Source organism: Cetorhinus maximus, chromosome 22 (assembly GCF_964194155.1).
Source record: "Cetorhinus maximus chromosome 22, sCetMax3.hap1.1, whole genome shotgun sequence".
In the NCBI taxonomy this organism is placed as follows: Eukaryota; Metazoa; Chordata; class Chondrichthyes; order Lamniformes; family Cetorhinidae; genus Cetorhinus; species Cetorhinus maximus.
In genome coordinates, this window is record NC_135900.1 from 71,933,075 (window position 1) to 71,947,342 (window position 14,268).

A 14,268-nucleotide genomic window follows, 5' to 3' on the forward strand; every position below is an offset into this window, starting at 1 on the left:
GTATCATCAGTAAATTTGACAACAATACTGACGGTTCATCTAAGTCATTAATGTAGTTCAAAAATAGTTGAGGCCCCAACACTGACCACTGTGATATTCCATCAGTTACAGTTTGCCAAAATGATCCATTTATCCCTACTGTCTCCACAGAGAGCAATGGAGGCTGGGCCATTGAATATATTCCCTACTCTTGGACTCCTGTTCATTAGCCAATCCTCTATCCATGCTAATAAGTCACCCCCAACATCATGAGCTCTTAGCTTGTGCTGTAACCTTTTATGTGGTACTTTATCAAATGCCTTTTGAAAATCCAACTACACTACATCTACTGGTACACCTATATTCACCCTGCTTATTACATCCTCGAAGAACTCTAATAAATTTGTCAAATACAACTTCCCTTCCGCAAGCCATGTTGACTCTGCCTGATCGTATTCTGATTTTCTAAATGTCCTGTTATCTACCTCCTCCATAACAGTTCAATCTCATACTTGAGTATTCCTGAAAAATGAGACATGCTACCAAAGCTTTTCGTCTTGCACTCATCAGAATAGCTTGCAAGAAATTACTAACAGTAACAGGGAAAACAACAGTTTATACTGCATGAGAAGAGAATGCTGATTGGTTGGCAAGTGGATTGGTGGAAGTGTTGCCATGGAGAATGCAGCATGGAACAGTTAACTTTGTTCAAATTCAAACCGAGCAGGTTGACTCTGATTGGTCAAAGCATTGCCCTGGCAAATGAACCAGGGAATAACTGTTCCCTCAGCTTTTGTTTAGTTGAAAAAAGGTACAAAGTGTGGACTTGTCCCTCCCTGTATTTCACCTTTACTCTAACAAAGCACATATTCCTTTCCATTGCTAGGTAGGCCATGTAGGAAAGACCCTTGGTCTGCTGCCTTAACTATTGTTTTGTCATCAAGATTGAATTTTACCCCACTGGATGGGATCCGACTTTACATGTGAAATGACAAGGAAGCTCATTGAATCATGAGTTTCCCTGGACTGCAGTTCTTTATCCGCTGCCAGTATATGGGCATCACTAGCAAGTCCCATCCCTCATTTGATACAATGTCAGTGGCTGGGTAGATCATTACAGAGGGAAACAATCAACCACATTGTTGTGGGACTGGAATCACATAAAAACTGGGTAAGGCTATCTGGTTTCCTTCCATAAAGGACATTAGTGAACCAGTTGCGTTTTGAGTGACAATCCAACAACTTCACTTTTACTGATTCCATGTTTATATTTCCATCTTATTTAAATGCAAATTTCAAACTCTCAAACTGGCAACAGTGGGATTTCAGCTTGTTCTCGAGATTATTAGCCAAAGCCTCTAGATCAATTAAATAAAATAAATAACACTATTGCACCATTCAGAGTATCTTGAAGTGTGACTGAACAGTGAAGGGACCATTTGAATAGTGGATGGTTAAAGTTGTACTTTTTTTTCAACGTGAAGAACCATGTTCCAGTGCCAGGAAGCTGTTTAGGGACTAAAACCTAGGAAGAACTGATTATAATCTTTCACATTATATCAGTATCTGAGTACCTGTGTTTGTACAGAGCAGCTACAACTGCCTTCTCAGTGAGCACTGGCCTGGCACACAGCCAGATAAATGCTGTATCCTTTTGCACACCAGCATAACAATTAATTCTCATTGAATGCTAGAGGTTTACAGCACGGTAGGAAGCCATTCTGCCCATGCCATCCATATTTCCCCTTTACTATATCAATCTAAAATTAATCCCACTACTCTGTCCCCCTCCTCATGGTTCTCCTCATATTTTCCTCCATATTTTACTCTGCTTCAAATATTTATACAGTTTTGCCTTAATAGATACAATGGTTTCTGCCCCAATCATGCCCTGTGGTAAGGTATTCCATGCTCCAACAACCCTCTCTGTAAGAAATGCCTACAAACCTTTTTACAGTCTTTCAGTAAAGATTTTAAATTGATCCCTCTTTCTCCCCAAACAAGGGAAATTGTCTTTCAATTTTCATTTGACCAAAGCCCTTCATAATTATAAAAAAAACTTTATCACATTTCATTTTGGCCTCCTCTGCTCCAGTGTAAATAGTCTCAGTACCTCAAAGTCAATGCAACAACCTCACATTTCCCATTCTTGGCATTATCCCGGTGACTTGACACTGTATACTTTCTGTGCATTTACTGTAATGATGGGTCCCATACTGCACTCAGTAACCATGGTCTAACGAATGTACAGACTTATCATTCCAACTCTTACTTAAAATTAAAATGCATATAAATTGAATAAAGTTCGACAACATTCAAAGTAATGCACTATGAAGTCACAGTCCAATACATCAAACAACATGCAAGCGTAAAATTTCTCCATGTGAAACACAATTTAAAGATTTAAATAAAACCATTAGGTCTCATCTCTGAGCTATACAAATCCGTAAGGTCCTGATTCTGTGCTAAGTTAGCTGATTTCACCTCCGGCAGCACTGGGAATGCTGCAGCTGGTATAGTGAAGGGAAAGCTGGTTTGAGTTATAGAGGGGACACTGACTGGAAGTGTGCGTTCAGATGTCAGGTAAGAGGAGGATTTTACTTATATGTCATAACTTGCCTACTTTCATCGTCAAGGCTGATATATGCATTGAAGAGACTTAGATGAGGTACTGGAGAGTGATCACTGACCATCAGAAGCATATCCCAGTACTATGGTGTCAAACATCTTCAGTAGAAGAAAAAAGCTGGGAGAGAGAAGGGGAGGTAAATAGCAAAGAGAAGCTATTGATGGAGGGCAGAAGTCATACTTCTGATATGCAGCCACATCTGATGTAAACTAAACCATTTCTTTAATTTCCCTTTAGAGGCAGAAAACAATTAGAACATCCAAGTTTGGGGAAGATAACACTTGTGGTATTTGAGTTTCCAGAGAAAGTCTGTTTTGTAATCAACTGGATAATTTGTCAGCGTAATGAGATCTAATTAGCTAATTCATTTCTATGTTCTCTCTCCTTTTACATGCGCTCAACATTTCATACAAATAGTGATGGTTGCACTTGTTGAACGATTTAAACTTGTAAAATTATGACTAATGATATTTAATAATTGTGCATCATACTATTTTTCCAGACAGGAACCATGCATTTGAACTGGAGGGAAGTGTCTATTTTCCAATTAGTGTAGTTTTCATTTTCACTTACAAATGAGGTCCAGGAGTATTCATGTATAAAGTGTGTCCTATTATAACTATGTGCCCCTTATACACACTGAATAGCTGAATCTTTAATGCTTACATGTATCAAACTCAAATAGACTCTGTTGGGACCTTTTGCTATGTTAAAGGCGCTTCATAAATGTATGTTGATCTTGTTGCCTATTCCGATTTTTCCCATTACAGAAAATTTTGACCACCATCATAGTATCTTTATGGGTAAAGGCATGTCCTGTTGATGTACTGAGTCACACAAACCACAAGGGACCAGGTTCTATCTCTGGACCTCGCTAAGCTCACTAATCATAGCTGGGGCAGTGGTGGGACTGCTTTAATTAGCTTTCATGCTCCTGAACATTAAAGGTAAACAGACAAATGAATAGCCAGAGTCGATGTATGAATTCACAATGAAAAATAGGAATTCAGGCGAAGTATCAGAGGGCTCCATTAGGAGTTTGGGTCTTAAGGAATTGATGAGGAAAAAATGCCAGTTAAATACTAGCATTACATTTAGGTGTACTCTATATTTACAGATATTCCACTGTGGGGGTCTTCATAGGTTTTAATCCCAAATTCAGACCCCATTCTGTGCTGAGTCAGCCAAGATTGTAACAGTAGCAGGGTTGCTGTAGTTCATCTCAGCATGCCTGAGCCAAGGAGAGATAAAACTAAGCTACTATTTCCCGGGTGAGTGAGCGAGTGTGTATCTGTGAGTGTGTATCTGTGTGTGTGTGTGTCTGTGTCTGTGTATCTGTGTGTGTCTATCGGTGTGTGTCTGTGTGTGTGTATCTGTGTGTGTGTGTCTGTGTGTGTGTCTGTGTCTGTGTCTGTGTCTGTGTGTGTCTGTGTGTGTGTGTCTGTGTGTGTGTATCTGTGTGTGTGTGTCAGTGTGTGTCTGTGTGTGTGTGTGTCTATCGGTGTTTGTCTGTGTGTGTGTATCTGTGTGTGTGTGTCTGTGTGTGTGTGTGTCTGTGTGTGTCAGTGTGTGGATGTTTACAAGCCGTAACACTTCAGTTCATTGATTTAAAAATAAACTGTTTTGAAAAGCAAATGCTCATTTTCATTTGCATGAGATGCCAACATGTCAGTGGATGGAATGAGTTTCTGGATGAGTTACCGTCATATCTTAATATGCAAAGAGTCGACAAGTAAACAATTGCTTCATCCTATGGGATGATGTATGTGACTGGATTACTGTTCTGCTATCTGCATTGCACAGCAACTGGCTTCTAAATAAATCCACATTCCCTATGCCACGTGAAGGATGCTTGGACCCCAATAAAATGTATGTTATAGATTTAAATTTCTCCCATTTTTTTTAGATTTTCCCATCCCAGGACTGATCCTGCTTGCAGGGATTCTCTCAATGCTGCTCCATACTCGAACTGCAACATTTTGTTAAATTAATTGTCAGGATATGGGTGTCACTCGCAAGTCCAACATTTATTGCCTATCCCTCGCTGCTCTTGAGTAGGAGGTGGTGGTGAACTGCCTATTTGAACCTGCAGTCAGTGTGGTGGAGGTACTCGTAACAGTTTAGTTATGGAGGGAGCTCCAAAATTTTGACCCAGTGATGATGAAGGAACAGCGATATATTTCCAAGTCAGGATGGTAACTTGCTATCCTGATCTTGTTCCCATGCACCTGCTTCCCTTATCCTTCTAGATGGTGGAGGTCACAGGGTTGGGAGGTGCTGTTAAAGTGCCCTTGGCAAAGTGCAGCAGTGCATCTTGTAGATGGTACACATTGCAACTACAATGTGTTAATATGGAGGATGGAGTGGGTGATCAAGTTGACAAAATATACTGTGTCAGGAAGTTTTAGCCAGGATAAAGCTACCCCAGAGTTTGATGTAGTTCTGAGCCATTAAAGAAGAGAGGTCCCAGATTCCTGTTACAAAACTGACGGAGACTTGAGTGGTTCACTTGCCTACCTCAATTTCAGGGGGTGAGGTATGACCCGAGAAAGAGTGGGAAAAATTATTTTAATAAGAGCCTGTGGGAATGGGGGAGAAAGAATTGTATTGTTTTATCATGACTTGTGATTTATTTCCTGTTACTCTAAGTTACTGACACACAGCTGACTGCATGGATAACTGAAGTGGTAGAAAGATTTTCCTGCAAACTGTGGTCCATTCTCAAGAAATTGTCCCTTTTGCATGTTCCAGTTACTACTTTGGCCGGCAAGCAACCATTGTAATCGCAGAGCCTGAAATGCTGAAGCAGATTCTGGTGAAGGATTTCAGCAACTTTGGCAACAGAATGGTAAGCAACCTTAAATCCACCAATGTCCCCCACTGTGAACTGACAAGTTGCATGTCCAGTATAGTTCAGAATTTAAAACTCACTTTGGGTCTGTGATTGTGACTTCTTCTCGTACGTATATTGGGCTAGTAATTTCAGAAGCTCTCTCTGGGGAATGTTTAATAATTCTAACTCAGCCAGAATATTGCATCACTACTGAGAAGCTTGTCACAGTACTCATGGTGCAAGCTGACTGCATTTCTTGTTTAATTAGCTGAGTAAGTGACCGAACTTAAATGATATTTTTAACAGCTTGTAAAACACTTGTGGATTTCCCCTAATGTATTTGCCATGGCTGCATTGTCTTCTTATATTGATCTGGAGAACTAATTTTAGAGAGGGTGTGCAGCTGGCCTTCGCGGCTGGCACGAAACAGGTGTGAGTATTTTGGCACCCTCTTTGACTTCCTGCCTGATCTTTTACATTGATTTCTGATTGTTGCTTCTTCACCATCAACGTTTTTGCACTGCTGCCAATGACCAGTTTCAGCCCCAAGCTTTTGAAGAGGAAGCTTCAAAGGAACAACCTAAGCTTGGCATAAAAATAAACTAATCATACCGCACTATTCCGGTTAGACATTTTTTTTTATTATTCATTCGGGTGATGTGGGCCAGCATTTATTGCCCAACCCTAGTTGTCCTTGAGAAGGTGATGGTGCATTAACTTCTTGAACCGCTGCAGTCCATGTGGTGTAGGCACACCCACAGCGCTGTTAGGGAGGGAGTTCCAGGATTTTGACCCAGTGACAGTGAAGGAACGGCGATATATTTCCAAGTCAGGATGGTGAGTGACTTGGATGGGAATTTCCAGGTGGTGGTACTCCCATCTATCTGCTGCCTTTGTCCTCCTAGATGGTAGTGGTCATGGGTTTGGAAGGTGCTGTCTAAGGAGCCTTGGTGAATTCCTGCAGCGCATCATGTAGATGGTAGACACTGCTGCTACTGTGCATCGGTGGTAGAGGGAGTGAATGTTTGTGGATGTGGTGCCAATCAAGCAGACTGCTTTGTCCTGGACGGTGCACAGCTTCTTCAGTGTTGTAGGAGCTGCACGAATCCAGGCAAGTGGGCAGGATTCCATCACACTCCTGACTTGTGCCTTGTAGATGGTGGACAGGCTTTGGGGAATCAGGAGGTGAGTTACTCATCACAGGATTCCTAGCCCCTGATTTGCTCTTGTAGCCACAGTATTTATATGGCTAGTCTAGTTCAGTTTCTGGTCAATGGTAAGCCCCAGAATGTTGATAGTGGGGGATTCAGTGATGGTAATGCCGTTGCACGTCAACGGCTGATGGTTAGATTCTCTCTTGTTGGAGATGGTGTCACGACTCACTGGGGATACTGCACTGTAATATCAAGCCCCACTGTTCCCCGAGCTGTGACAAATGTGAGAAGTTTGATCAAGCAACCAGATTGCCCCAATTCTACCTAAATTTAATTTAGGTTAACAGAATACGAGCACCAGGTTTGTAAACTTAATAAGTAAATAACTGTTTATTGAACAAACTGTTGTTAACCAGTAGCAAAAGAAAGAAATATGAACTGCAAACTTCTAACACTATAACTTACATTCTGCCCCCTTCTTAAATCCCTACACACACACACACCAGACACATAAGACACAAAAAACATGGATTTTTAAGGGTGGGATAAAACAGTTCAACAGCACCAATTCAGACTACAGGATTCGATGGGTTGATTCTTTTGATCGATGTCTTCCAAATTCCTTTCAGTTTATGTTGATGACATGAGATGGTCTCCCAGCATTTTCAGTAATTTGTTCACCGGTTGAGAACTTGCTTTTCAATGTCTCTAACAGTGTTTTTCCCATTTTCCTTTTTACAGGGGTTTCCTCAGAGAGAGAGCAGGTTATAGAGATATGAGGAGAAGAGATTTTAGATGTTTTCTGTTTGCAAGCCAGGAGCTTTCTGCTGTACTGCCCTCCACACAAAACCCTGGTCACTTGGTCAGGAGCCAATTAAAATGCTGTTGTCAGGCAGCTCCCATGGTCCAGGGCTCCTTTCTGGCACCATCCTGTCTTTCACAGCACACGCATCTGTCCATGACAGTATTGGTAAGAGTGACCACCGCACAGTCATTGTGGAGACAAAGTCCCGCCTTTAAATTGAGGATACCCTCCATTGTGTAGTGTGGCACTACCACCGTGCTAAATGGGATAGATTTCTAACAGATCCAGCAACTCAAGACTGGGCATCCATGAGGCGCTGAGGGTCATCAGCAGAAGCAGAATTGTACTCAAGCACAATCTGTAACCTCATGGCCCAGCATATCCCCCACTCTACCATTACCACCAAGCTAGGGGATCAACCTTGGTTCAATGAAGAGTGCAGGAGGGCATGCCAGGAGCAGCACCAGGCATACCTAAAAATGAGGTGTCAACCTGGTGAAGCTATAAAACAGGACTACTTGCATGCCAAACAGCATAAGCAGCAAGTGATAGACAGAGCTAAATGATCCCACAACCAACGGATCAGATCTAAGCTCTGCAGTCCTGCCACATCCAGTCATGAACGGTATTGAAGAATTAAACAACTCACTGGAGGAGGTGGCTCCACAAATATCCCTATCCTCAATGAATGAGGAGCCCAGCACAGCAGTGCAAAAGATAAGGCTGAAGCATTTGCAACAATCTTCAGTCAGAAGTGCCGAGTGGATGATCCATGTCGACTTCCTCTGGAGGTCCCCAGCATCACAAATGCCAGTCTTCAGCCAATTCGATTCACTTGATGTGATATCGAGAAACGGCTGAAGGCATTGGATACTGCAAAGGCTATGGGTCTTGGCAACATTCCGGCAATAGTACTGAAGACTTGTGCTTCAGAACTTGCCGCGCCCCTAGCCAAGCTGTTCCAGGTACAGCTACAACACTGACACCTACCCGGCTATGTGGAAAATTGCCCAGGGATGTCCTGTAAACAAAAAGCAGGACAAATCCAACTTGGCCAATTACTGCCCCATCAGTCTACTCTCCATCATCAGTAAAGTAATGGAAGAGGTCATCAACAGTGCTCCCAAGCTGCACTTGCTTAGCAATAACCTGCTCACTGATGCTTAGTTTGGGTTCCGCCAGGACCACTCAACTCCTGACCTCGTTACAGCCTCGGTCCAAACATGGACAAAAGAGCTGAACCCCCAAGGTGAGATGAGAGTGACTGCCCTTGACATCAAGGCAGCATTTGACAGTGTGGCATCAAGGAGCCCTAGCAAAACTGGAGTCAATGGGAATCAGGGGGAAAACTCTCCGTTGGTTGGAGTCATACCTAGCACAAAGGAAGATGGTTGTAATTGTTGGAGGTCAGTCATCTCAGCTCCAGAACATCATTGCAGGAGTTCCTTAGGGTAGTGTCCTAGGCCCAACCATCTTCGGGTGTTTCATCAATGACCTTCCTTCCATCATAAGGTCAGAAGTGGGAATGTTCATTGATGATTGCACAACGTTCAGCATCATTCGCAACTCCTCAGAGACTGAAGCAATCCACGTCCAAATGCAGCAAGACCTGGACAATATCCAGGCTTGGGCTGACAAGTGGCAAGTAACATTCGCGCCACACAAGTGTCAGGCAATGACCATCTCCAACAAGGGAGAATCCAACCATCCTCCCTTGATGTTCAATGGCATTACCATCACTGAATCCCCCGCTATTAACACCCTGGGGGTTACAATTGACCAGGAACTGAACTGGACTAACCATATAAATATTGTGGCTACAAGAGCAGGTCAGAGGCTAGGAATCGTGCGGTGAGTAACTCGCCTCCTGCCTCCCCAAAGCCTGTCCACCGTCTACAAGGCACAGTCAGGAGTGTGATGGAATACTCCCCACTTGCCTGGATGAGTGCAGCTCCCACAACACTCAAGAAGCTGGACACCGTCCCCTTGATTGGTACCACATCCACAAACACTCACTCCCTCCACCACCGACGCATAGAAGCAGCAGTATGTACCATCTATAAGATGCACTGCAGAAATTCACCAAGGTTCCTTAGACAGCACCTTCTAAACCCACGACCGCTACCACCTAGAAGGACAAGGGCAGCAGTTAGATGGGAACACCACCACCTGGAAGTATCCCTCCAAGGTGCTCACCATCCTGACTTGGAAATATATCGCCGCTCCTTCACTGTCACGGAGTTAAAATCCTGGAACTCCCTCACAGCACTGTAGGTGTACTTACACCACATGGACTGCAGCAGTTCAAGAAGGCAGCTCACCACCACCTTCCCAAGGGCAACTAGGGATGGGCAATAAATGCTGGCACAGCCAGCGAAGCCCTCATCCAGTGAATGAATTTAAAAAAACTGTTCCAGGACTGCAACATTGTATATAACTCTCACCCTGTTCCAGTAGACATGTCCTTTAAACTGCAGCCATTGTAATTCTAATCCACAGTCCAACAGAAAATAAAAAGATACTTTCTTTACAATAGTCCAACAGAAATAAAAAAAATGTTCCTTACATGCCTCCACCCTTAAAAGAGTTGAAACACCATTTCAAAAATGCGTTTCATCACAATGTATGTGACACATGGACAAAACACGAGACTTGCTTTCATTCATCCTTCCCCCTCCCCCCTTATGCAACATGGACAACAAAACACGAGACTTACTTTCATTCATCCTTCCCCCCACACCCCCCATGCAATTTTATACAATATTCAGCATTTCTTACCCCTTTAATTTACTTTAGTATTTTACACCAGGGACAATGCATCTGCGATCACATTATCTTTACCGGCAACGTGAACAATCTTTACATTGAATGGTTGAAACAATAGACTATCTAAACAGTCCCGCATTTCGAGTTTTAAACTTGTCAATGAACTCCAGCGGATTATGGCCAGTGTAGATTAGTGTTTTTTTGTTATCGTGTTGGACATAGACTTCAAAGTATTGAAGAGACAACAACAATGCTAAAATTTCTTTTTCTACTGTAGAGTACTTCCTCTGATATTGATTTGGTTTCTTGGAAAAGTACCCCACCGGCTTCTCTACCCCTAATGCCCGCGGCACAGACTCAATGGGCCGAATGACCTACTTCTGTTCCTACGTCTTATGGTCTAATTTATCATCTTGTAATAGCACTGCACCTACCCCCAAGTCGCTCGCATCAATTGCCATTTTAAAAGGTTTGGTAAAGTCAGGAGCGGCCAACACTGGTTCATTTATTAAGATTGCCTTAAGGTTTTCAAAGGCTGCTTGGCATTCTGCTGACCATACCACTTTTGCCTGTTTTCTTAACAAATTGGTGAGAGGTACAGCTATTGTGCTGAAGTTAGGCACAAACCTCCGATAAAGCCCACACATTCTCAAAAACCTCATGATTTCTCGTTTAGTTTTCGGAATGGGAAATTCTATTAGAGCGTTCACTTTTACTGTTCTTGGCAACACTTGCCCTTGTCCTACAATTTTACCTAGGTAAGTTACCCTTGCTTTTGGTCAGATTTATGACTAAGCCAGCCAATTGCAATTGCTTAAAAAGGTCCTGTAATTGCTCTACATGTTCCTCCCATGTTACTATATATTACGACATTGTCTAAGTAAACCACACAGTTAGGTACTTCAGCTACGACTTGATTCATAAGTCTCTGAAATTTGGCTGGGGCGTTTTTAAACCCAAACAGCATGACTAGACATTGAAACAACCCACTTGGTATAACAAAGGCAGATATTTCTTAAGCCCTTGATGTTAATGGCACTTGCCAGTATCCCTTCAATAGATCAATTTTAGAAAGAAATGAGGCAGTGCCAACCCCATTGATGCAATCTTCCAACCAAGGAATTGGGCATAAATTTGTCCTCGTTACTACACTCACTTTCCTGTAGCCTATATAAAATCTAGTGGGTCCATCCAGCTTAGGAACCAATACTCCGGGTGAACTCCAGCCACTTTGGCTAGGCTCCATCAATTGATTATCCAGCACATATTGGATCTCTCTTTTTAACTGAGCTTGTTTTTCTGAGCTCAACAATAATGGTGTTGTTTTATCAGCACTGAGTCTCCCACGTCCACGTCATTTTCAGCTAACGTAGTACATCCAGGTGTGTCCCTACAAATTCCCTTATACTTCCTAAGTAACCTTATTAGATCGTCCATTGGCCCATCCTCTAAATATGAGGTCACAGTGTCTAACTGTCCCAGTATGGTCGTATTGGCTAGTCAAATTGTAGGAGGTTTGCTTTGGGCACTGTTTACTTCTTCTCTTCCCTTGCCTTACTGTCTCTGTCATCCTCCACTACTCCTACCATCTGGCACACTTTCTCTGTTTTATCATCTTCTCTGCGATGATATTGCTTCAACATGTTTGTGTGACATAACCGTTTCTTCTTCCTACACTCAGGAGTATCTATCAGGCAAGTCACTTCACTAACTCTCCTAACTATCTTGTAGGGGCCACTGAATTTCGCTTTCAGGAGTTCATTCTGCAAAGGTAATAATACTAATTCTTCATTTCCTGCTTGGAACTTTCTAGTTGTAGCATGTTTGTTTGCCCATTCCTTCATTTTGGCTTGGGAAATTTTTAAGTGCTCTCGTGCTACATTTTGCATTCTCCTGTAAGTTTTTCTAGAAACATGGACACGTAATCCAACATGGTGGATTCGTCTTTCTGCTTTAGGAACTTTTCCTTAATCACTTGTAATGGACCTCTTATTTCATGATCATAGATCAATTCGAATGGACTAAATCCAATAGATTTATTTGGAGAATCTCTGGTAACAAATAGTAAGAAATCTAATCCTTTGTCCCAGTCCGTTGGGTATTCATGGCAATAGGTCTTAATCGTGGTTTTGAGAGTCTGATGGTATCTCTCTAAAGCTCCCTGTGTCTATGGGTGATAGGCGGTAGACTTTAGTTGTTTGATACCCAAATTGCTGATTATATCCTGGAAAATTTTAGACATGAAGTTAGAACCTTGGTCAGATTGTATTTCAATTGGTAGGCCATAACGAATGAAAAATTGAGTTAACTTTTCCACTGCCACCTTAGCTGTAATTGGCCTTAAAAGAATAGCTTCTGGAAATCGGGTTGTCATATCCATGATTGTAAGGATATACTGATGTCCTGCTTTCATTTTGGGTAATGGTCTTACACAACCTACTAATAACTGACTGAATGGTTCTTCAAAAACTGGTATGAGTATTAAAGGTGCTGGTTTGATTACATGTTGAGGTTTACCTACCACCTGACACGTATGACACACTTTACAAAATTGCACTACATCTTTATGAAGTCCTGGCCAGGTAAAATGGCTCTTTATCAATGCTTGGGTTTTCCATATTTCTACATGTCCTGCCATAGGGATTTCATGCACTATTCACAATATCTCCTTACCATATTTGGGCGGTACCACTATCTGACGAACAACCATCCATTCCTTATCTGCAGGTCTATGAGGGTGTCACCACTTCCTCATCAGAACTCCGTTTTTAAGGTAATAGCACTCCGGAACTCCTTCAGCCTCAGCTTCAGTGTGAGCTGACTGTGCTAACTTGTTTAACTCTGGATCTGCTTTCTGAGCCTCAGTTAATGAAGACATGCCAAACACTTTCTTTGAATTATCCTCATCCTTAAATAAAGCTTCAGCTACTCTAACATCTGCTCGTGGTATTACTTTGACCTCTGGTGATGGACTTTGTTCAGCCATTGCCCTGGACACCACACATGATGGAAAAATACCAGGAACTCGTTCTTGTAACTGCTCCGTCTGTTTAGCCTCTCTCAGACTTTCTGTAATTATGGGTGAAGCTATAACCTTCACTTCAGCCAAATCATTCCCCAGGAGTAAATCAACTCCATCCACTGGTAGTTTCTTAAACACTCCTACAACCGCCGATCCAGATAACAAATCACACTCCAATTGCACTTTGTACAGTGGAACTAGGATATACTCTCCACTTATCCCGTTTATCAATACTTTAACTTTCAATGAACTCTCTGGAGGGAAAATTAGGTCCTTCTCCAGCATAAGAGTTTGAATAGTTCCTGTGTCCCTTAATATAGTTATGGGTTTAGCTGCATCATTTGATGAAAAATGGGTTATCTTCCCCTTAGACAAAATCCCTTTATGTATCTCTCATCTAGTTTATTCACTTCCCCTGCAATCACAGCAGTGTTTACCTCCAGACCGTTATTTGTAGTTAAAGCTACAATTTGATCCGTGGCATTTTCTTTTTGAGTTCCCTTTTCGGACTCACTCTTACAAACTCCAAATAAGTCCCATGGGCTTCCCCACAACTTACAGCATTTTGAATGAATGTGACCCACTTTATTAGAATGGAAATATTTAGGCCTTTGTGTTTTACCTCCACCCTCAGTACCTTCCTTCCTGATCTGGGGAGGAGATCTAAGGTATTCCCAGCTATCCATTATTTACCTGGCTATTTGCCTTCCTTTCATTCTACCACTTTCTATCCTTTTCAAATTTATGGGGGTGATTGAAAAAAGATTTTGGTTTATAGATCAGCTCATAATCATCAGCCATTACTGCTGCCTGTCTAGCAATTGCAACCCTTTGGAATTCAACATGGGTTCTTATCACAGAAGGTAGGGATTTTTTAAATTCTTCCAAGAGAATGGTCTCTCTGAGAACTTCATAGGTAGTTTCAACTCCAAATGCTCATATCCACCTGTCAAAACTACTTTGCTCAACCCTTTCAATTTCAATGTAAGTTTGCCCAGGTTGTTTCCTTAAATTTCGAAACTTTTGTCTGTACGCTTCAGGGACCAACTCATAAGCACTCAAAATGGCCTTTTTCATCAC

General features: G+C 42.1%; 1 protein-coding gene across 5 annotated transcripts in view; it reads left to right on the forward strand.

Annotated features, from left to right (window-relative positions):
• Positions 1-14,268, forward strand: part of tbxas1 (thromboxane A synthase 1 (platelet)) — a 242,859-nt gene that overhangs the window by 125,222 nt on the left and 103,369 nt on the right. For all 5 annotated transcript variants that reach the window (XM_078568528.1, XM_078568527.1, XM_078568529.1 and 2 more), the window contains one exon: positions 5,360-5,456. In XM_078568528.1, coding sequence (XP_078424654.1) covers positions 5,360-5,456 — 97 coding nt within the window. The remainder of the gene's footprint in view (positions 1-5,359; positions 5,457-14,268) is intronic.